General features: G+C 30.2%; 1 protein-coding gene and 1 long non-coding RNA gene across 4 annotated transcripts; one reads left to right on the top strand and one right to left on the bottom strand.

The window, feature by feature from the left end:
- Nucleotides 1–14,946: 14,946 nt before the first annotated feature.
- Nucleotides 14,947–19,526, bottom strand: LOC123221932. Of its 3 annotated transcripts, none has more exons than XR_006503325.1 (2): nt 19,174–19,526; nt 14,947–18,790 (listed from the first exon to the last, which is right to left on the bottom strand). It is a non-coding gene; the product is annotated as an uncharacterized LOC123221932 (long non-coding RNA). The 3 variants fall into 3 exon arrangements; XR_006503326.1 differs by having other exon boundaries at nt 14,947–18,022; XR_006503327.1 differs by having other exon boundaries at nt 14,947–17,982.
- A 3,768-nt stretch (nt 19,527–23,294) lies between these two features.
- LOC123221859 (nuclear transcription factor Y subunit B-4-like) lies at nt 23,295–24,538 on the top strand. The gene has a single exon (XM_044644804.1). It carries the CDS (start codon nt 23,298–23,300, stop codon nt 23,847–23,849), a length of 552 nt encoding a protein of 183 aa, XP_044500739.1. The 5' UTR covers nt 23,295–23,297; the 3' UTR covers nt 23,850–24,538.
- Nucleotides 24,539–26,252: the final 1,714 nt, after the last annotated feature.

Raw genomic sequence — 26,252 nt, 5'->3', positions numbered from 1 at the left:
CATCTCAGTCTGTTTGAAAACTAGTATCAATGTATCCTTTTATAATGAGCTCCTATTCATGTTCATAAATCAATAATACATCTTTAGTCCTTAGATACAAGACCTTTGTGGTGGCATGTTATAGCCTGGTCGGTTAGTTAAGGCATCATGCATGGTGCATAAACTTGATAGTATCATTAGATAACAAGAGAGATATCATAATCGTTACCTAATATTTTTCTTGATAAGTAGTTGCATTTCCAATGCATGTCGTATATCAGATAAAATTTGTGTACCTATTGCCTAAAGGCACCTTGTTGTCATCTCCACTAAAAGAGACCTTGGTAAAAGGTAATGAATCTTAAATGTTATAAATCTTAGAGAGGATTTGGGATCCCTTATCTAGGAGAACCAAGTCATTGCTCGCATTAGTGAGAATGATTGATAATCCCTTGAGAAATAGGGATTCTTTAATATGACTAACCATTTAAGGGATTAGTGTTATTAATCTTGCCATTGGGGCAACATATTTAATTCTTTCTGTTATGTGTTAAGGATTACACATCAAGAGTTAGAATTGTGAGTCATTAATTCATTGCACAAGTTGTACATGCTTGATTGATGTAACAATATAAATAGGCTTACTCTTAGAAGTAGTGCATAAGGAAAGAGAGTGAGTTACTTGAGGTAGATTGACCTCTTCACTCTAAAAGATTATAAGTGCATTTCAATGGGCATTTCTACACTATATGTTGTTTTTGTTTTTGACAAGTTAAACTCTAGGTCATGTGTGATATCTATACGTTGGATTTTAGCCTTTTTATAGTGTGATCTATTAACATGATGCATTAGAATGCATATGAGAATATGACCATCACAAATCTTCTTTGGTAAATTTTCATAAAGAGTTTCATAAAGGATGTTTTGCCTAAGATCAACACGTCAAGGAATATATTCACCTTCTAGTAGGAATGGGAAAACAATATATCAAAAATTAATGATATACAAGCATTTTTGGTAAGGCCCTTCTAGCGTCAAACTGCTAATTAGATTTTTCGTCACTAACTGATGTTTGTAGTTTAGAGTTATTGCATAAGATAGGATATAGTAGCCATTGTAAAGATCAATAAATTAATCTTGATATCCACTATGATGAAAGATAAATTAAATACAATTAAAATTAGGCACAAAGTGGTTTTTCAGTGTGATTTAACTTCTTGTTTGGGAGCTTATGTCCATGATTATATTATCAGTAACTCTAACAAAATGTTCTAGTAGAGTGTGAATAGAGATTACAAGATAAGTTTCCTTAAAGAGATTTAATTTTGGACAAGGTCTTGAAGAAAATTATAGGATTTCTATTAGAGCCTCCTTACCTAACTTATGATGACCTTTATTCAGTCTTAAGTATCAGATTTCAGTTATACAAAGTTGTGTATCTTATTTAGTATTCAATTATTTCTCTTTTCTTTTTTTTGCAATTGTTTGTCCTCCCCATTTTTTTTAAACAATCATTTATATTTATAGGAAGAAGGAAATAATTACAGTTTTATCACTTATATGTTAATTCTTTGTTTTTGGGAAATAAAATGAATATTAATGATTGATAAAACAGAAAGTTAATGCTTTTCATCATTGGTGAGTGACACAAAAGGAATGTCAACTTGTAGATTGTGTTCTCCGCGTGAGGGATGTCTATCCATACGTTAAGGTGCAACTAGGCCTATAATTAGGTTTGAAAAGCCCAAGGCCAATTGTTCGACCTGAAATATTAATTTTGGATTGAACAATTTTTTAGCCTCAAGGGACCTAAGCAAAAAACAAATCGCTCATTAAGTTATCAAACTCGGTCTTGAACAACCTAATAACTTATATTTGTTAATTTATATGAATGTTATATTTAGAAAGAGTTTGTTAAATTATTTAACTTTTGAAACATAATAAATTTAAATGTTATTACAAATGTATAACTAAAACTAAATTTTTAAACTTTTCAAGTTTGAAGTGTGTTTATATATATATATATATATATATATATATATATATATATATATATATATATATATATATATATGAGAATTCTCTAATTATATTTTTTCAAATCATATATATTGCAAGATTATATTATTTTACTCATTAATTTTAAGTCTATAACTATAGTTTTTTATTTTATTTTTGTTTTCGTAGGCTTAAAAGTAAATTAGATATAAATTATAATGGTAGTTTATAATTGTTTGAATTAGTTATTTATTATTTAATGAGATATTTTTATAGGTTTTTAAAATTATAAGGCCAATTTTACAAATTTTAGAAGTTGAATGGACATGCCCTAAATAGACTCGAAATTCAATTAAATTTAATAAACTGGGACTGAACAAAATTTTGAGGCTCGAATAGGCAAGTTTGAAGCTCAAATCCAAAATATTTTTAGTTAGAACATGAACAAATCAAGCTCGATTCAATATACCCGATTGACAAGCCTAGGTATAACTAGCTAGTAGTTTCTTACTTTTGCAAGTTGAAGTTTTCCACATAACACCAATCAAAGTTAGGATAGAATTGAATAACCAGAACTACTAACTTAGTTAGGGGTTTCAATATTGGTTAACCGAATCAATTTGAAATTTTTTTATTTTTTAATCGAACTGAATTTTTTGTTCAAACAAAATCTAAAAACAACATCAAACCTAATTATTGATTAACTAGTATTGAGGAACTAAATATAGCAAATAATCAAACCAAATTTTTGATATTTTAATTTTATGATTTTGAATTGAATTATTTTTAAATTACAATTATACCCCTAGAAACAATAATTATCTCATTACATGGGACTGGGTCATTTAGCTCAAACAACTATTCCATACAAGAGAAAAGAAATTAAAACTTCCTAAAGCAAAAAGTTGAAAAGGGGTAATCTTATGATGGTTCATAAATCAATCAAATGTGTTAAAAATAAAAAAGCCACAGAAAAATGATTGTATTTTTTCAGTATGAACAATAGGGTATCAAAGATTGAAGAAAAGTAGACTGAGAAAAATATATGCACCCAGAATTGATGAGGAACTGCAACAGTTAACAATCCCCTCTTTCGAGTTTGAAAATGTGAAGTATGATAATCTAACTAAGTGTTCAGATGATACATTATTATGTAATTAAGTGTTACTTTATTTTAATTCAAATTTACTTAATCACAAGATAATACATTATTTAGATATTCAATTATATACTAAAAACTGTGAACACATATTTTTATTGTTTGAAGCTAGGAAGCACGGAAACTTATCTCATGGTGCATTTCCACGTTTTGGAAATGTTTCTGTTTCTTAAACACCCCGAAACTAGTACAAAACAAAACATTTTGAAGGCATTTCAGAAGTATAAAAAAAAAAAATTTAATCGATAAAAAATTGATTTTATGTATTACTTCGTTTTATAATTTCAAACTCTAACTGTGATTTCGTCTCCTCTTTCTTGCATTTGAAATTTCTCTCTTCTTCGATATGTTAAAACTTATCTCTTTTTCATCTCTGACTTTTTCAACTATCGAAGAACACTCAAAAAATTGATTTGATCAAATATAATATATACTATTTATTTGATTATCGGTTGATAATCTAAGTTGGTTGAGTGTAGGTTTTATTATTACTAAAAAAATTATTGTATTTTTTAAGGAAATACAAGTTTTGTATTCTTTTTATAAACTTTGTTATTTATAAAAAAAATCTATATATTTTTCATATTTATATTTTTTTTTCACGTTTTCGTTTACTATTTTTTGAGAAAATATGTTTTAAAGTTTTCGTTTCCATGTTTTCAGGTTTCCACATTTCTGTTTTTATACTCCATCGGTTTGAAGCATAGAGTGTTTGAAGTTAAGATTGTGCTTGGCTGTGATTCCTTGAGTGTGCACTAAGAGGCAGTAACTGATATAGAGACTCTATTGTGGCATCCAAGCGGTGTTCCATGGTGAAAAGATTGAAAGAAAAAGTCAAATTTTAGGACGATTCAGCGAGGAGATTTGACTACTCCACATGCAGAGCGTAAGAAATGACATGTCTGTCATCAAGAATCAAGATTGGAAATGGTGGAAATGGTGAAAATGGGAGCTGCGGAAGAAGATGCAAAGAGAAGAGTGTCTAGAGAAAACAAGATTTTTTTTTTTTTTTCAACCGACGAATTCTGTCTAATTTTATTTCAATATTTCGCTTTATTTCAGTATTTTTAGTATTTAATTTTAAATTAATTCATCCAAATTTTTTATTTAAAAAATTATATTAATCTAAGTCTTACTCTTTTACGAAAAAATTATTTTACATAATTACTCAAACTAACATATGGGGTCGAAAAACATGTTTCGATTTAGATTTTTACTTTTAAGGAAAACCAATTTGGTAGAAGTTCGAATATGCCAAACTTGTAACATGCTCCTTCAATAAATGACTGTTGTAATCTAAATTCAAATGAAAAGTCAGTTGATTTCAAAGATTCTAAAGATGGTTAGACATTTTTTCCGATCACAATCCTCTAAAGTAATAATTTTTTTAATGTAAAAAATATGTAGAGATTCAACATCATGGTACCAAGTATTACTTTATTCAAAAAGTTTTAAGTTTTTATTTTTTTTATAATAATTAAATAATAATATTATATACATAATTTTTATATATAAATAATGATATATTATTATATAATTAAATATTATTTTATTTTAATTTTTTAATAATCTAATTATATAATACTACTCATAATTAAAAGGATTAAAAAAACAGATCAAAGCAGCAAATAGCCCTCCATTGACATTTGCTTTTCACGTCACTTTCCAAGTGGGAAGGGTATTTTGGGTATTATGTTAAATTGTGTGACCCACAGTGCAGGCGGAAGGGGGCTTGTAGTTAGGAGTTTTGTCTTATTGTGGTGATATTTTATAAGAGTAATTATATTCCGAGAATGCCACTCATAATAGTCCATATAACGAAATTGCTGCTATACGAGCAATAGGATAGCCTGTCACGGGGATGATAAAATCCTCCTCGAAAATGAGCCGACAATGATACGGAAGTTCTCCTGTTCACGTGCATATGTTGCTCCTCCCTTAATATGTTTTTACTCAAAATATCCATAAGGTCCATCAATTTCGTTATTTATATTTGAGTCATACTAAAACCGTTTCTACGAATATAATTATCAATATCTTATAATACATATAATATATCTTTTAATATAATATGATACAATATTAATATAAAATGATACATATCATAAGGTATATCAAATTAATATAATACAGTACATAAATCATATAAAATGATACGTATTATATAATATAATACATATTATTAATATATATTTTATGATAAAATACATATTATTAATATATATAGATATATTTTTAAAGAAAATAATGATGTTATAGAGGTGTATATGAGAAATTTTAATTTTTATTAATATTTATAATATTTTTCAAAATGAGAACGCGTCAATTAGTTTTTTTATTATTTTATTAATATTTTATTTTTTAAAAACTATATTATATGATATCATATCATGTACGATACAAAAAATTAAATTTTTAATATATGATACGACAGACGATTTAACTATTATGTCTATGAGTCGTTAGTGTTACTTGGACGAAATCATCATAGGGATTAAAATGTTATTCTTACAACTTCTATGGTAACTTTGTGTAATTGTTGTTTTTTATTTTTATTTTTAATTTTATAATTCAAAAATCCCCGAGTTTGTAACTAAAGCCCTTGTTGAATCTTACAAGTTATAGGAAATATCAATATTATATGTATTCATTTTTTTATGTCTAATTGAATATTTAGATATTATCATTAGAACAAAATAAAATTTATTAGGAATTTTTTTGTGACTTTGGATTAAAAGCCACTAAAAATAACTAAAGATGAAAAAATTAATAATTTATTATGATAGTTATAATAATTGCCGCTATAAAATAAAAAATTTGAAATTTATTGTAACATTTATAATTTTTTTTTTTTAACTTCCTTTTTTTTCTAATTTTGGGTAGATCTAAATCTATATATTTTTATGATTTTTATGTATTTTAATATGTTTGATTTAAATTGAAATATCGTTTTTTATTTTGAATTTTTTTGGTTATAATATGAATTAATTTATTTTAATTATTTATTCCATCATCCATTGACATTTATCTCTCGTTTTTTTAGCCTTTATAATATGAATTGATTAATCATTTGGAATTGTATTTCTTCAATCTTTTCTTAGAGTTTGTTATAATCAAAAGTTATATGTTTTTTTTTTTTAAATTCATATATTTTTGTGCACAAATTTTAAATACCCATTTAGATATATGTTTCCGAGAAGCCTAAACTCTTGTATATATATTTGTGCTATTGTATAATTTTGTTATTTACAATAAAATTATAAAATTTGATCAAGTGATTAATGGTTATATAAATTTTATTTCGGGTTTATACTAATATTCCAAATAATTTTTGTTAAAACTTATAACGACATAGGATACAACAACATTTGTTTAACTGTCTTTAAAAATAATAACGACATTTATAAATGTCATTGAAATTTAAAAAAAAAAAGTCACTAAAGGGTTATTATGTTGTAGTGTATGTTACATCCGATTGGATATTATTTTATTATTAATTCAAAATTATTCAGAAATTACGTATTCATATAATGATATATTATATAAATACTCAAAACTAGGTGCATATAGTTTTATTGTTTAGTAAATAAACATCAGCACCATTTAACCATTTGTGAAGCAAAATTTGAAATTGGAGCTCTCTTTTAATCTTATATGTACAAACAAATCTTACTAATTTATTCATACACCCTAATATGGTAGTATGCAATTGAGTGATCTTGAAGTAAGAAAAAAAGTAAACAAATATATCACTCAATCATATACTATCACTTGAGTCTGTATGAGTAAGTCTGTATAATTTGTTTGTACAAATAGTTTTATTCAATAGACTTAACCATCGGATTCTAATATCAAATGTATGTGCAACAGTAATGAATATGATTTATCTTTCTCTTAGTAGTTAAACTATTATACACACAAATTTGGAATTCTAACCATGATTATCATAAAATTACGTTACAATAAAATTATTTATACATATTTTTAGTATATAATTTATGTATACAAATAATACATCATTATGTGATTAGATTATTTTAAATTAAAATTATGTCCAATTAAATTATAATATATTATCTATATATCTAAATTATATATAAGAAAATATGCACATATAATATTACTCATTACATTAATGTGTAACATTTTGCATAGGGTTGAATTCAGACCGAGCTTGTTTGAGCTCGAATAAGCCTGAAACGAGCTAACCCCAAATGAGTTTGAATTGTTTTTTAAACTCGTAAGCTAAAAATTTGATATAAAATAAAGTTATTTTGACCAATATTTATTAAAACGATATTATTTTAATAACGAGTTAGTTAAAACTCGAGCTTAAATCCAGTTTCAATCGAACTCGAGTTTAAAATGAGTCAAACTCGAGTTTATTTACAACAAGTTTAATGAGCCCAAACTCGAGTTTAAGTTTAACTATTATAAATCAAATTAAATTTAAATTTGACTCGATTTAAATCTAACCGTAATTTTGTAAATTGACATTGCTTTTATTTTTTATATATTTAAGTAGTAAGTGTTCACATTACCACGTTTTTGTAAAGTATTTTGTCACATAGGTAGGTTTATGCGTGAGCTTTTGTTGAATAATTTGTCCTTGTGAAATAATTTTGGCTGTACAACTGGCAAGAAAAAAAAAACATGAGGAAGATTCGTAGAAAGAAACAAGTCTAGCGTGAATCTATAAGATTGTCGTAATCTTTGACAGGAATGAATCGTCGTACGTGCATGTGTTATTTATCTTTTGGGGCAGTACATGCATGATCCTCATTCGCTGGATTCCATTTTCAATTTAATTTCTTTTGAAACATGATTCATTTGCTTAGTTATTAATTAAAAATTTTATTAACCCCTTATTATTATTATATTAGTTCATTTGTTAATATTTTATTAATAATAATAATAATAAATAATTTATATTAAATATTATAATTAGATTATTATTTATTTTTTTAAAAGATAATTTTATTTTTAATTAATATAATAAATAATATAAAAACATTTTTAAAATAATTATATCAAAAACATTTAAATATAATAATATTTTAGTACCGTTTTGTTATCGATAATCACATACAATAATAATTTATATTTAATAATCACTTAAATAATTTATTTTTATAATAATTTTTTATTTTTAATAATAAAAAATTACTTAAATTCAACATACCCTACATATTACGAAATCAAATAAAACTTGAAATATTTCTTTAATACCTTGTGCGTAGGGAGATGGAAACTCCCAAATAATCATATTCAAGAAGGGTTGCATCACCGCATGCATGCATCTAGTGGCGGATCCAAGGGGGGTTGGCTTTTAAACATTTGTCATTATCCTCTTTTAGTATAAAAAATGAGTATTTTAATATAATTTTTTATTGAAAAATTATTAATTTTATATATTAAAATAATCTTTAAATTTTTACATGGACCCATCTCAGATTTCATCACTTTTAACTGACCTCTTATATTTTTATTTTTACATAATTTAACCCCTATATATATATTGTATCATGCATCCTTATGCTTTGATGGTTAAGTATGCTTTGATTGCATCAAATTTTGACAAGCTTGCTAAGATGTATTTAATTGTTCAGCCAAAGGACTGTTTACCACAAAAGTTTTAGCCTAATTTCGAAAGTTTATTTGTAGCATTTCAAAAACTTAAACACTAATTTATAAGCTAATTTTTGTTAAAATTTTTTATTATGGACAAAAGTAAAATCATCATTTTATCACTAAACTCTAAAACTCTAAAAACTTATATCATTTCTCCTATTAGTTTGAAAAACTAACAAATTTTCTTTAAAATTAAGTTTTAAAAAGTTACCATTCCCCCCTAGGGTCTAAAAATTGTCTCCGACCAACTAATCTGACGAACAAACAGTGATTAGACAATAAAAAAATGGTGTCTAGATGACAAAGTGTCATTCGTTGCCTAGATGACAAAGGACGATGTCTTGTCGTCCAAATCTAGATGATGCTTCTTGATGAAGCATTGTTGATTTTGATGACGCTTCTCAAAGATGAAGCGTCATCGATTTGGATGACGTTTCTTCTAGATTGTCGATATTTTTTCTTTGCAATGGTTGGATTTCGTTGAGCCACTTGAAAAATTAAAACCCTAGGTGGAGAAATACTACTTTTGAAAAGTTAATTATGAGAGAAAATTATTAATCTAAATTAAGAGAGAAAAATAATATAATTTTTTAGAGTTTCAGAGTTTAATAATAAAATAATAATTTTATCTTTGCGTCTAACAAAAATTAATTTATATATGGATAAGTGTTTAAATTTTTTAATAATTATAAATATATTTTTGAGATTAAATTAAAACTTAAATAAAAAATAATCCTTGGCTTTAATTGTTCATGATAATGTGTAAGATCTCTTGTAACGTACGTGTGCGTGTATGTGTGTATATATATATATATATATATATAGAGTTCATGGTGATGGGACTTTCGTAGAAGCATCTTCGGATGTGAGATAATCCAAAGTCTCAAATTTGTTGGTAAGTGCAAAGGAATGCAGGTGATGGGGCTTCGTGAACACTGTTTGACATGCATTCAAATAATATTCCATAGTGACGAGGACCACTCATTCACAAAGCTAGCTAAAAGCAAACCTACCTTATTATTTCTCTGTCCATGAAGTTCCATTTCTCTCTGCATGTGCTCTACTCTACTTGAGACACAGCTGAATCATTGGGGCTAGCAGCATCAGGAAAGGAGATCTCTGCATTTGTTTTGTCCTCAGTTTTTCACTTCATCTTTTGTAGAGTTATTCTGTACACAAATTTGAACAGGCTCTAAGTAGTGTACTGTGTTTTACTTTTCTAATATGACTCATTTGCCATTCATATATTCCTTTAAAAGGTTATGTCCCCATAAAAAATAACTTTCATAAAGAGACCCAATTTTACAATGAAATAATTAAATAAAAAAACAAACGAGCTCTCAATTCAACATCCTGTATATTTTAAGAACTCTTTTACGCTTTATGATTTTTTGTAGAAAAATATTAAAATATCACAGCTACGATTAGACTTTTAAGAATTAAATTTTGATATATCATTAAAAGATATTTGAATTCATATTAAAGTAATATGTGGACTGTATGGGCAGATGAACTTGTGCCCACCAGAGAGAGATCATTCACATTAATCTTCATATTATATGCTCAATCTTTAACCAAGCAACACTAAAATAATATAAAATCACATCATGGTGCAATTAGTCTGGGATTATTATTTTTCAGTTGTCAATCATAAATTAAATAGTAGTTGATTCTTGAAAGAGATTAATCAAATATATTAAGATCATAATTATATATAGTTGAGCGGGTGGGTTTGGAGAAATGCTTGAAGTTTATATATTTTTATTATGATGGTTCCATTAACATTGATTATATCTGTTTTTATTGGTATATTTTCCTTTGTGTTTCCTCAATTATCTGCCCCAAATTTATATTTTTTTCCTTTTTTTTATATATATTTTTAGAGTTAGTTTTTCGATGTCGTTTCTTTCTCTCCGGTGACCTCCAGGCGACTCTTCTTCCTCTCCGGTGCGGCCACCTTCTGACTATTATGCTAGGCACGGTCGTCAAGTCTTCTTCGTCAGAGATGAAGACGACTCGTCTTCATCTCGACGAAGACATCTTCATCGATGACAGTTTCCAAGATAACCGTCGGAAGGAGGCCATGCCAGAGAGAAAGAGGAGTGGCCTGGAGGTTGTCAAAGAGGAAGAAACGATGCTGGAAAACTAACTCAGAAAATTGAAAACCCTAAGAGAGAAAATGTAGTTTTTTAAAACTTGGGTTGGGGAAAATTGTTAGTTTTTAAGGTTTAGAGGAGAAATTAAAATCAAATTTAAATTTATTTTTAATAATATAGACAAAATAATAATTTTATCTTTGAAACTGTTAATTTTAACTTATTATGAATGAGTAAATGATATTTTTAAAATTGATGAAGAGAAACTTGGACAAAAACGCATACTTTATATGGGAGATAGTCGTTTGGCCTTATAAATAATTGAGTGGTCTGTTGTGCGTATTGATAAGATAGCAAGCAAATGTATTATTCATGGTAGAAAAAACATCAATAATCAACATGAAAATCATCCTCGAAAGAACAAAAAGCTATTTTCTTTTTTGTTATAATAATTGCACTTAAAGAGACAAGATTTGTTCATGATTAGTGGAAAAACTTGCATATCAAATTTCAATTACTTATAATTACATGAAAACAAAACAAATCAAAATTACTTCATGTTTGAATCATGAATCCAAAGCTGAGGCCATCATGATAATATACAATAAAGGTGATATATCTTTAATATAATTTGTATATGATTTAGTTTAAATTATAAAATTAAATTAAATTATTTAAAAATTACGATTTTATTTTATTTAATTTATAAAATAGTTTAATTTAGATTGATAAATTTTAAAAAAATAATTTTTAATATTAAACTAAATCATAAACTATATATTTTCAAAATACTTATATATAATTATACGTAATAGAATTTTTTAATAAAAACTTAGGTATACATCTTTTTATTATATTTATTTTATCATTATATATATATATATATTATGTTATTTTATATGCATATATTATATTTTAAAAAATTATAATTTTATTAAATAATATGTATTTAAAAATAAATTATTTTAATATATTTAAACTGTAACCTAAACTGTATTAAATAATATTTTTTCGATTTGATTTGAAAATTTTTTAAACCGATTTTTAATTTAAATTTAAAAGGCTTTTTAAACTACATAAAATCGGATTGTGCATACCCAAAATCTCTACAAAATTTGAACATGATTCTTTTTTTTTTTTGGTTCAAAATTTTAAAATATTTTAAAAAAAAAAGTGCTTACAGGGTAGAATCACTTTTGCAAGTCATTGGTTCGTATATATATATTTTTTGGGTTTTGCTTTCACTTTTGTCCATGTATCCAGGGGAAGTGTTGCACGTAATAATATTGAAAAAGCAACTTTCAAAGAAAGGAAAGATTCTTTTGTCTCGAAATGAGATACTAAGTAATAACTCTTTTTTACACTTCAACTATAAAGCCAGGAGTTTTAGAACTCATGATTTAACCAAAGTTATTTTGCTTTGAACCGCCATCATTATTTCATTTTTTTTTAAATAATTAAAAGAAAATAATATAGATGGGATTCTTTTGTAATTTCCATACCAGAAAGAATTCTACTTAAATATAAGTGACATGGCATTTTGGTCATTGACTTACAAATTGTTTGAGCATGATTAGTGAGTGAGAGACAATTGGCCCCAATTTGAAGTTGCCTTCTTGATGGAGCCAACGACAAAATCAAAATGCCTAAGATGAAAAAGAAACTTGACCAGAAAAGATAGCAAGGTTCATGGAATATTAAAATTTTCAGAAAAGTTTTTGTCATACTTATAAAATATTGATTTATTTGATATAATGATTATGAATATAATTATTATACTCTAAGTTTATTCCTCTAACTAATATGAGTGAGATCTCTGATTATTAAAAAATATATATCGGGTCTTCGGTTATTAAAAAATATATATAAAAAGTTAACAAAATTATTGAAATATTAAAATTTAAAAAAAAATCTTAAATACAAATCTCTGTTATACTTAAAAAACCCTCTTATTAATTATTTATTAAAAAAATTGGAAAAGAAACTTTATGATGGTAACGTTTTAATCTTGTTGAAATTTCCAGGAAATATCATTGAATTTTTTTTCCAACATGAATAGACATTGAAAAGAAAAAATAAAATAAAAATTATGATTTGACAATACCCCCACCTCATAAATATAGAAATTTTTAAGGGTTCAAATTAAAGTATGGATGCATGTGACAAATGGTTCCACTAAGTCAAGTTATAATAGTTAACTTTCTTTTCTGATAATTGAAAAGGAAAAAAAAAAAGGACATATATCTTGTCAATCATTCATGGAGGGAGACAAAAAGAGAAGGGCTGATAATTATTAAATTGGCAAGGCAAAAGAAGAAAGGTGTTAGCATGATCAAGATTTCTACACTTTTATTATTGGCAAGAGGAAATTATTTTCTTTTGGACAATATTTTTTTAATATTTATATTGTGTTTTCTGATCTTGAACCCAATGTTTGAGTGTAGAGATAGTAGCATGACTTAATTTTATTTGGTAAAATTATAGTATAAAGAAAATCATTATGTTTGGTTGACAATAATAAAAAGACAATGAGATAATTTTACATTTTTAGAATACCATTGTATGTTAAACTAAATCAAAAGTGAAACTATAGGGATGAAACTACAGGAAAATAGAAGTGGAAGGGGAGGGATGAGATAAGGAGGAGGAAACTTTGTTAATGAGAATGATGAGACTATAACCTAAAAGTCCTAAAAGTGTTGTATAAAGTTGTTGTCAACATCTCCAACAATTAACACAAGTAAATTGGCGATAAATATTGTCAAGCAACTGAGCGATATGTGTGAGGTTCATGATTTGTAGGTTCAATAGTCGAACATCGACTTTCATCTCCTCTCTATCTCATTCAAGTAAAATGGGTCGATTTTGTGCAAGTGGTTAAACAACGATTTTGTGCATGTTGTGGAAGAATGGTAGTTGTGTGGGTGTTGGCACATGGTGGTGAATTTGGTAGTTTGTAATTTTAATTGAAAGTAGAGGTATTTTGTCTTAAAAAATAATCACAATAAGGTCTACGATTTATTGATATTTTAACTGAAAATAAAAACATTTTTTTCAAAAATTTAATAAAGATAAAAATATAATAAAATTAAGATTATCGAGATAATTTATTAATAACTATGGACGCCACAAAATTAAGATTACCTAGATTCATATGGGCGTTACTTGGAATGAAATTGTTAATCAGTGAGCTTTTGCAGGATATCCAGAGGCTGTCTCTGGACAAGCTCAGCTTATAGAAAATCAAGAAAATATAATCGAAGTAATAGTTCCAATCATTCATAGTCTCGGATTGTCAGCAGGAGAAACATGCCAATGACATGGTTCCATTTTCATCTGGACCTTAAACCACTGCAGAAACTTCATATAAAAGCAACAAATTATCATTAAGACTGCCAGTAACTGAGAATGTTCTAATTATCACCGGTCATCTTACTCTTCTGCAGTTCTGCTATCAGGAGAGCCCACAAGTGACAATGACTGTCATACAATCACAGGCACCACATCAATATCAGAGTCAAGTTGATTGCTTCATATTGTTAAGATCTCAAATGTAAGATATGAGACTTGAATCTCATATTGAAAAATATAGACAACTAGTGTGAGGTTTATATGACCTTGGACTCTCCTATCTCAATAGCTAGCTTTTAAGATGTGATTTTCTTAAGGTTCGTATCATTTGGTATCAAAATCATCATAATATCTCTCAGTTACAATCGTGCAGCATGGGGGATAACATCGACATTGTAGTGTTTGCCTTAGATTTAGCAGTAAGCTAACACACAATCAACCCACGTGGATGTCGGGACTTGGAGCATGATAGTATGTTAAGATCCCAAGTACAACATATGTGACTTAAATCCCATATTGAAAAGTATGGGTAATTAATGTAGGGTTTATATAACCTTGTGTTCTCCTATCTCAATAACTAGTTTTTGAGGTGTAATTTTTCGTTCGTATTATATATATTTTCAAGAGAGAAAAAAGAAAAAGACAACACGGGTATGCTCCAGCTGAATTGGTTGTTTGCACGGTGACGAGTGCCCAGTTTGGATGGTTAGGATTGTTGCAAGCTAGTATATACATATGTTTAAAGAGCAAGTTGTCTTCTGTAGCACACTAGGTGAAAGCATTAATTAGATTGCCGCATATCAGTATCTCTTGGTTGGCAGTAAATACAGGCAGGAAAACTTTCTAAAAGAATTTTGCTGCTTCAAGATTGCTCCAAAAGTATCAGTATACTGCGTCAAGCTCAATGCATGATCTTCAAAGGACAAACCATCTAATAAGCAGCTTTAGAAATTACTAGTAGATAGGGAGACTCTTCCCTTCAAATTGGCCCATAGGTTTACTGGTGATATCTTTGTTTACAACAAAAGTCTCATTCACTTCCTCTTTTTTCAAATCTGCAATTACTGTGCCAGAAGTAATGTGATTGGATGTTCCCTTGACTCTGCTACGAGCCCTGTGGGAAGGTCTTGAGAATGAGACTTTTTGTCTGTGAAAATCTTTGCTTTTCTCTTTCTAATTAATGCTCAAGAACCCACAAGCGCGGGCTTCCAATGCTTTAGCAGTCAATGCTCAGTTTCTAGTGCTTTGTCTACTGGACTCAACACCAAAAGAGATTTTCTGTGCCTCAGGATTATGCTTGTTCTCGTATAAGAATAAACCATTTGCGTTTGTACCTTGACTGTCTTCCACCTCCCTCGTTACTAGTTCACAATTTCCAGAGTCCAGCAGAATAATCTGAGAAAGGTTTAAATCAATTGATATAGGAATATGATTGTTCTCATTTTTCACCAGAGACACCTCCTTGTCAAAACAACTTCCATTGTATATACGTCCACAACCATGCACCTCATACTGTTTCAACTGACAGTACCAAATTTAACCTTGCTAAGCTCAGAAATACCTGTTTTCTTCTCTATGTTCAATGGTATATTAGCAGCAGCAAGCTTATGCTCATCCAGGGAATTCTCAAAGTACCCATTATTTTCTCCTGAAATAGCAGTCATTTTGGAAGAACCCTTAAAATCAGCAGGAAAAAAAATTCTCAATTCTCTCACCCTGGATGATTTTCCTCAATGGACCAAGCTGGAATCTACAACCATGAGCTTCATATGGTCTGAATTGTAACTAGAGCTACAAGGTTTTAGGTAACAGTGGGGTTTATGACCTGATGGATCATCCTGATCAGATAAATCTTCTGCAACCCACTGGTCTTCGCCATTGTAGCTGCTGACACTAGATTCTTCATCTTCAAGTTCAAGGTTCAGAAGCCACTTTGTTGAAAATATCACCAACTGAATCAAAGTAGTGCTCTCCTTTGACAAGTTTCCTTCTTGAGAACTTCTTGATTCCAGGCATAAGAAAAACCAGATAATCTTTGGAAGTGATGTAACATGATTCTTGGGTTGCTCAGAGTGCCATCCTCTAGCTGGCAAACGTGGCCAAACAGCTTCCCAGAAAATATCATTACATCAAGCCTTGCTTAATCTGAAGCCTCCATTTAGAATCTTGATTATGTCACTGGATATAAGTGAGGAGCAAGCTTTGCCACATGGAATTTTGGGACAAACAGGAAACACTTGATTGATCTTCACAGGCTCCATGGAAAGGCTTGTGAGATCCTCCTTCCCCTTACCAATGGCTATAGATTCTACAACAGCACTAAGTCCAACAGTGGCCTTCAAATAGGAGACATAGATGTCGAGTTAAGTTCTTCCCTCTGCTAATTACTTGGGAGAGATCAGAACTAAAATAGAGATTGGAAATAGAAAAACGATGTCAAAACAAGAACAAGTAATTTTAACTGTTAACATAAACAGGAGCAATAATGACTGTAAAATCATATTACTTCCCTAGCATTCATAAAATTCTTTCCTCACCAATGTTACATTCTTAATGCAGATTTTTCCTATTGATAAAATTTCTTCCCAGAGTCAGCTTTAAGGAGTGAAATATATGTAAAAGAGTTTTAGTTAACAAGTGGGAAGTTTACAATGTTTTTGTAACCTATTGCATCACATTACAAATTTCGCTATTGCAGCTGTCCTATTTTTCAATCAATTTTAGTAATTTATAATTCCAATATAATGATAAACCACCTAGCAAGAATTTTAGAGCAGGGTTGTAAAAATAAAGAGAGAAGAATTGTAGCTTCAATTTAGAACTAAAACAGAACAAAGATTGTTATTCTACACATATGTGACAGATTAGAAGGCATCTTTTTCAACTCATCTGAAAAAAGAAGAGAAAAAAAGATAGTAGATACTTCAATGTGACAAGACATATCACTACTGAATAGGAACACAATAATATCTCACATAAACACTAATGCAGTACCACAGGCAAAGAATTATGAGATGCCTCTGGAACACGGGGAAGCAAACGAGATACCAATTCTTGTTGCCTCCACCCACTAAAAATTTTCCTCCTGTATACACACTCCCTACTTCTTGGTTTCCGGCAATCTAACCGCCTAAGGTGTTCATTAGACCTATAAAATTCCCCATAGTAACATGATAAAATCTCTCCCATCTCTTTGGTCTCAATAAATCTCTTTATCTGAAAAAGGTTTTTGCTGAATATACATAAACAAAGAAGAAAATTATCCTTTTCAGCACAGCTCCAAGAGTCTCCTAGCATACCAGGAACTGGAGAATAACTAGTGCATTTACAAAGTCTATCCAAGTCAGTTCTTCCTGCAATCCTTGCTTCTAAAGTTCTCTGGTTTTGATTCTTTGCTGACTTTCAATCTAACACAGAAGTCCAGAATATTGAGTTCTGGACCTCCCCTACCTATATTAATTTGACCCATTTTGCTCTTTTTACATTTGAAAGACTCATCTTTACGAGCTGCATCATTAGTATTATTTACTTCATCATTGACCCACACAATTGGAATGGGCAAACCCATTTAGAAAGGCATGAGAAACATCTAACGTGACATTTGAATCAGCAGGGTTCATTAACAGTTGAATAAACTGGTTCCAGTTATCATGGGAGGAATATTCACTTGGAATTCTTCTCCAATTTCGGGATTCACACGTGGATCTCCATGTAAGTCACTTTTATGAGAAGAATCTTGAGGAAATAAGTCATGAAGAGATTCTTTTCCTGCAAAATTGTCATTACAATCTAGATAGTCTGATTCCATCTGCCAAAACAATATAGACCAAGAAGAAACGTAGGTGCAAAAAATCAATAACAACAGCAAGGAATAGAAGCAGAAATCACCTACACACTATGACAGAACTCTTGGACTTGTTATGATTCACTGACATTTAAAACAAAGAAAGAAAATTAAAGAGTACATGAATGAGTAATTAGAGTATGACATGGAAGCACAACCATTTCAAAGGCTATATTATTAACATGTGGCTATGACACGGAAAATGAATCAAAATCCCCATAGTGTCAAAGTTTAACTCCAATCAGCATAAAATGCATTGAAAAGAAATTCAAAGCACATAACAGAACAATGAAAGTATTGGGAACAGAGAACATAGGCAGAGTGATAACTGCAGCCTGCCATTTTCATCATGTCTAAGAGAATAGTATCCAAGAACACCAACAATAAGGCAACATTCGTGCACAGACACACAAACATGAACTTGCAATGATACACAAATAGTCTCTTCAGTTCACCATGAAAACAAGAAAAAGAGAAAGCCATCTGGCCTCAAGAATTCAAGCAACTAAAAAACCTTTATTACCAACCAGAAGTTCCCAAACCAAAAATGAAAACCTGGAAGAAAGAATCTCTTCTTTCTGCGCCAGATAGAGAACCAGCTAAATCTATAACCACAAGCATTTTTCCAGAACAAAAACATTGCCATAACCAAGTGAGACCCACAAACCAAATCCCACATGGAATGCCCACTAATCATCTATTTTAGAAACAAAATTCCCCAAACTCCTCTCTCTGCACAAGCCAACAAACGCAATGCCATAAACACTTGTCAGATATATAACTTAACAAACACAAATACACTGATCCCAGAAAAATCGACATATCAAATATATAAACCGAAAGAAGAAAAGAAAAGAAATCATAAACAATATGCGAGTTCCAAAATAAACATCCTGCAACAAGACTACTAAGCCCAAATCAATTTTCACATAAACTCGATATCAAAGCTCGTAAATATATACAAAACCAATAATCTGAACAACAACAACAAAAAATCTAACGAAGCAAAACCTTGGTCAAGCTTATGATGAACAGAAAAACGCAGTTGCTTTAAGAAACCACATTGAAGATAAAAACATAATGCAAAGATGAAGAAAGAATCAACATTCACCAACCTCCGTTGAAGATAGCTCGAAGTTGAAACGTGAAAAGGTGAAGAAGCAACGTGAAAGAGAGGATCTGAACAAATGGGTTTCATTGTTATGCCATGATTTACATCTGTCGACAATGTTTACATTCAAACATGGACACAAAACCAGCGCATCCAAGAAACAAAACGAAACAGAAGAAATTAATACGAAAAAAACAAGTAACTTGGTTAAAAGAAAGAAAAACTTGGAGTATTGTCGGTTGCAGGGCTTCAACAGAGGGGAAATAAGAAATGGCAACAGTGTTCTTCCGCTGTATGAACAGGGCGCTACAGATACAGATTTTTGCGAAACAATGTAACTTTAGAATGCCGAAGGACAATTGCAGGTAGAGACAAACATAAAATTATTATTTTATTATTAAATTGTAAAATTATAAAAATTTGCATATATTTTTTTTTAATTTTAAAAACTAATGTTATATCATCATTTTTTTAATTTGAAAAGTTAATATTTTATATTTAAGAGTAATTTCCTTTCTCCGATGACAGTCATTTTGTTTGATAATAAATATTTTTAACTTATATTTTATATCTGACTATAAAGGATAATCACCCATTACCATAAAAGACAACTCTTAATCATATCTTTCTGATCTGAAGATACTTTGTTGTTCAAATCTGGATAACGAAAGATTGTCTTTTATTGAAAAAAGTCATTGGACTATCTTCATCGAAGAAGATTGATAGTCGGATTTCCTAAACCATCAAAGATGAAATTTAGAACTAAGAAGAAACTGAATTTTTTAAAGTTTAATCATAAAAGAAATGTTAATTTTTTAAATTAAGGGAGAAAATGATATAATTTTTTAGAGTTTTAGTTTTTAAAGATAAAATGATAATTTTACCTTTATTTTTAATTGAAAATTTTAATAATAATTAATCTATGAATTTGAATTTTAAATAGTTATAGATATGTTATTGAGAAATGACTAAAATTTGGGTGAAAAATAATCTCGGGCAAATTTTAGAATTGGATTATGTTAAAATACATATTAAAATAATAATTTAAAAATACAAATTTGTAGAAAGTCATATAGAGGTGATGTATTTAGAATAGCAATATGGGAATTATAAAGGTTATCATGAGTGTCTAAGTCAAGTGGCTCGTGAGTAATTTGTGGCTTAGTTTGAAACTAAATTGAGTTCGAGTTATTTGACTAGATTTTGAGTTATGTAGTTCAATGTAAGTGTCAAACTCGATTTTAATATTGGTTAGTTCGATAAAATATATAGGAGACCCACACCTAACCGGAGTGAAAGGAAGCAATTTATGATGAAATCAGTGCATTAGAAAAACGAAATCTAGAAAGTTATGGAAGGGGAAGAGGACTCTGGGATGTAAGTGGGTACTCACAGTCAAATATGAGGTGGATGGGAGCATTGATAGGTTGCAAAGCTATGCTTTTTGCCAAATGATTCACCGAAACCTATGGCATAGACGATTAGGAGAAGTTTGCTCCAGTTGCCATACTTAACACCATAAGAGTCCTATTTTTTTCAACCAAGTTGGACTTGACACTGTAACAAGTGGATGTGAAAAATGTCTTCTTTAATGGTGGTGATCTATACAAGAAGTGTATATTTACTTTCCTTCCAAGGTTTGAAGAATATGGAAAAGATTGAAAGTCTCCCAAAGAGTGGTTTGATAAGTTTGTCAAGAGTCAGGGTTATGGACAAGCCTAAACAAATCATTCCTTAAGCACTCTGATGATGGTAAAATTGCCATACTAATGGTGTATGTGGATGACATTATTGTCACTGGGAATGATCTTGCAAAGATAGGTTTACTGAAGAAATTCTTGACTAAAAAGTCTAAACTTAAAGACCTCGAAAATCTAAGGTACTTACTTAGAAATGGAGGCAACAAGGATTAAAGACAAAATCTTCATCCCGGAGAGAAAATATATCTAGATCTTTTACAAATGGCTAAAAAAATGTTTGGTTGTATGTTTGCCGAGACCCCAGTCAAGTTGAATCACAAGATAGGTTTCGAAGAAGATTGAAAAAAACTGTTGATTGAGAAAGATATTAGAAGGAAGTTAGTAAATTTACTTACCTTTCTCACACTAGAGCAGACATTACTTCCTGTTTAATAAAGTGAATTATGTATTATCCAATGAAATATGAAAGTAACCTTGGAAGAGGCTTATTTTTCAAGAAGAATGAGGGAAGATTGATTGAGATATACACAAAAGTTGATTGGCCATGCTTATCAATTGACAGGCTATCCACGTCAAATTATTGTACCAATGTTTGGGGATACCTAGTAACTTGGAGAAGTAATAACAACCTGTTATGGCTTGTAGAAGTGCAATAGTCTTGTTTAGAGCTTGGCACATGAAATTTGTGAAGGAATATGATTGAATCATCTAATGATAGAGCTTAGGGTGCCCAGTGATGTCCCAACAAGACTGTATCGTGACAATAAGGCAACTATTAACATTGAACACAATCAAGCCTAGTGCTACACCCAAATTGAGAGCTTGGCTGAATTTAACTCAGTTCGAATTTATTTAGTTTGAATATGAATTGAGTTCAAGTTCAGAGATTCAACTTATTTTAAAATCGAGCTAGACTTTGCCTCACGAGTTGGTTGGATAGCCTAATTCGGTTCGAATTTAACTCATAGATCGATTCGAATTATATTAAATAATTATTAAATAATATAGTTTTATTAATAAATCACAAATTTAAACCACGAATCTGAACCACATATTCTATTCATAAATTTGAAGTAAACTTAAACCGAACTATTTTCATTCAAACTGAACTCAAATCATCCTTAATGTTGGTTCAATGAATTCGAATCAAACTCGGACTAAGTTATTTTTTATTCAAACTAAATTCAAGTCAAGTTATTTTTAATTCAAATTGAACTCGAGCTAAGAGGTTTTTAAAATCAATTCGATTTGTATCCATCCTTAATCAAGCCTATCATGATAGGGAAAAAACATGTAGATTTTGATTGATTCTTTATTAAAAAGAAGATCGACAATGGGAGTGCCTGCATGACCTACATTCCGACCAAACAACTAGTTGCAGATACCCTTCGAAAGAGCCTATCCAATTCAAGTTTTGAAGATCAAATGAGCAACGTAAATATAATATAATTGTACGCACACAAAAAAAAAAAAAAAAGAATATAATATATTTTCTTTTAAAAATTTCACTTTATTTAATTAAAAAAAATGCACCTGACTTTCAAAAAGCCACTAATAATTTTTTTTAACAGCACCATTAATACAAGAAACTAATTACAATATGAGTATTCTAAAGCCTTTCTTATCTTATGTAGATGAAACTTCTCTGTCACAAAACTTGACCAAAACCTAACAGATTTAATTTCATAAACAAAATAATGTTCGACCGTCATTAGAGCAATAAACCTAAAACTAAACCTAATTAAGCCTAGGTAATCAAGCCGCACTACCATTTTTAATCACTCCTTTTTAGGTTTATGCTTCCTCATTAGATTAAGAAATTGTCAAGCATGCAAACGTCCACCACTCATTTGAATATCGAGCCTTTACAGATACAATTACTATCTCAATTTTTACAGATACATTTGTATAATTTATTCATACGTATAATATTAATCATTCAAATGATATATTACAAGAGTCAAAGAAGGATTGGTGGTGGGGAGGGGACAATTATCAAGCCTTTGCGCTTTAGAACTTTTCCCAAATTATTCCTAAAACCTAGGGGTTGAAGTTGCAAAGCAGTAGACTTTGGTCAGATTCTAATTAATAAGTGGAATAAAGGAAGAATTCTTGCTCATTTTTTACTCAAGATAAAACTTGATTTGCTAGAATTATTGTGAAAGTTTGGTCATGCTGAGCTCCTTAGTTTGACTATAAAAGTGAATATAAATCAGTTCACTGCATGTTAACTTACATACTGGAATATATAAACACAAGTAGAACCATGCATGCTAGATGGAACATATATGACATGGTTACACCTGTAGAAATTCAAATCCCCTCCCCCATTTGATGATGATGATCATACTTTTACCATGACACGCAACATCGTCACCATTTTCCATGATGATATATGACATGGTTTATTATTCACATTAACATGAACATGAACATGCATATGCATAGATGTAGACACAGTTATCTATCTATTTACTATATAGAAGTGAGTCTGCAGACAAAAGGAAAGAGACTGAGTATAGAAATGGTGGATGAGCAAGAAAAGCTACTGCCTATAGCCAACGTGGGTAGAATAATGAAGCAAATTCTGCCACTAAATGCCAAGATCTCCAAAGAAGCCAAAGAAACAATGCAAGAAAGTGCAACTGAGTTTATAAGTTTTGTAACAAGTGAGGCATCTGGCAAGTGTCACAAGGAGAATCGCAGGACAGTGAATGGAGATGACATCTGTTGGGCTCTCAGTGCTCTAGGGTTTGATAACTATGCTGAGGCTTTAGCAAGGTACTTACATAAATATAGGGAAGCTGAAAGAGTAAAAGCCAACCAAAGCAAGAGAGTCACTAGCAACCAAGACAAGGATGAAGATTCAAACCATAAAAGGGATCAGACTGTGATGTGCGGGCAGCAAATTGAAACTTTAACTCCACCGGAGTCCAGGGCTCTAGAGAAAGGTAAATCCCCTCTTACAAAGCCATCTTGAACAACACTTTTCTGTTTAAGGTGAAGAAGATGATGAAAATGATTATCTTTGTAATCAGTCTGCAAAATTGTCCATTCTCTAGGTTTGAATAGAAGCAAGCAGAAGCAAAGCTGCTATTAGCAACATAGTTAACTTGTATATCTCTCTCAAGTTATAGTTATGGCTCTCTTTGCATTAATTTGCTTCCTCTATTCCCTTGTACTTGGAAAAGAGCAACTTGGTTGAATTTGTGAGCTGATATTACCTAGCTATCTTGGGATGAAGATCAATTGAGTCTAAACTTATAATTTTACTACTTTATATTTTGGTTCTACATATGTTCTAAAGGAAACTGCTGCATTTGGTTTCTCCAGAAAGATCAAACATGTCCAAGTGTACGGGCACGCACACACGCACATGTGTCTTAGTCAGAAGTTCCTGATAAAAAAAGCACTTGATGTTCAATTATCCAATCACTGCATGTTTGATTATGACTGAGACCTTGTGTCCAACAGTTTCCTGTACATAAAAATACTTCTCCTTTCTAACTCTCTGTTTTTCTGGGTAAACTAAAAAAAGTAATAAATTAGGACTGTTCATCTTTAGAAAGTTTTAATTCAAGTAATTGAACTTTTCCTACCATAGCAATTTTTCTCAAAGAGGGAAACAAACAAGGAGGAACTAAATATCACAATTCATCATCAAACAAGCAGTTCATTTGTACCATTCAAGTGTATAAAGCTCCCAAAAGACTCTGATTCATTGCTTCCTTTAATGTTTTTAAACATCAGCTTTAAAGTTTACTTAGAGATAATACAAAAAGTTATTTACCTAGAAAAGATAAAAGAAAAGGAAACAAGCATAGTCAAGGTAGCATCTGTACTTGATTTAGAGCTTTACTAAACCCTAGAACAAGGGACCACAACTCAAATCTAAGGGCATGCCTTTTGTTTATTACAAACTAAAGGATTGGCTAATTTCTCCAAAAAAAAGATGATTGCTAAGACCCTAAAAATAAAATTAGAATTTGTGTCAGACTTAGGTTATCAAGATGCAATACTTGGGGACCACTTCTCAACTATGTTATGTTTTTCTCTCTCTCTCTGTTCAATAGATGATGAAACCTGAGAGGCACTTGATACAAAAGGTATGGAAGAAACTCCCACTACATATGTAAATGTTCCCCCCCAAAAGAAGAGAAAGGATGCAGACAATAAGAAAGAAAGAGGGACAAAAGCTGAAAACTCTAAAAGTTTCTGTACTAACCATGCCAATGAGCAGTTAATATGAGATGGTTTCTTTAATTATAGGATAATTTTGAAAACCTCAAGAAAATGGGACCAAATATATCAATGCAGAATTCTGGGATGGTTTTCCACTTACAATGTCTTTGGAAAGAATGTTGCTTCCATGGGCTCCGACCATGGAATTGAGGTATCGAAATTCATAATATGCTCACATCACATTGATAGTCCAGCAAGCACCAACCAATGCTTCGTAAACTGATATTGTACCACATCCGGTGCACCCATTCTCCAGGACAGAACGCCAGAGGATCATGGGTTATCCATGTGAGGAGCAGCAGTCACCGTAGGCAAATGCAACACTGTTGCGACTTGCAATGTACTCTAATACACATTTCAAAAGATTTGATCTACTTAAAAGTAATTTTTTCACCTTATCTCTGATGGTCCAGGGAAAAAAGTTCACATATCAAAATATAACGGAAAGGAGTCATGTGCTCGCATGTGCTTGTGTGATCACATGTATATATGTGTGCGCGGAGAAAGTGTGCTCACACGTGCATGTAGAAAGATATTCTTGCACACACAACATCATATGAGTACAGTGACACCGATATCTTCCTCCTTGTTCCCAAAATCAGATTGACCGAGTAACACTGATATTGGATTCAAGTAAGAAAAAGTTTTCGCTATAAGCACTAAAATACGTTTTATCATGATAGCTTTCCCAAGTGAATCATTTAATGCAACAGAATTAGTGAAATGGAGGCATGCTATCCACAAGCTTGCACAAACTGGATCATTGTTCTCCATGAACAAGAAGATGGCAACAACTTTAATTTGGTGATGTTTTGTTCAACACATTCAACCAATTACTATTTAGCGCAAAGGAAGAATCACTAATTCCCATTCATAACAAAATTTACCAATGCAAAGTAAACACGCACTTATGTGTGAAGTTATGTGTAAACATTTGTGTGTGCAATGAAGAAAAACTGCACGCACAAGCATGTAGATATTATTTATCACACAATATCTTTTATGAATACAGTGACACCAATCTCATCCTCCCTCTTCCCAAAATCACTTGGAGGAGAGTGACATAGTAACTCTTAGTTTTATTCCTAATTCAAATAAGAAACACTTCACTATAATCACTAAAATAATTTCTGCTACGATA

Source organism: Mangifera indica, chromosome 7, assembly GCF_011075055.1.
Source record: "Mangifera indica cultivar Alphonso chromosome 7, CATAS_Mindica_2.1, whole genome shotgun sequence".
NCBI lineage: Eukaryota > Viridiplantae > Streptophyta > Magnoliopsida > Sapindales > Anacardiaceae > Mangifera > Mangifera indica.
This window is presented reverse-complemented; position numbering and strand designations above follow the sequence as displayed.

Coding starts and splice junctions, on each gene's coding strand:
- LOC123221859 (XM_044644804.1), top strand. CDS start 23,298: ATGAACATGCATATGCATAGATGTAGACACAGTTATCTATCTATTTAC.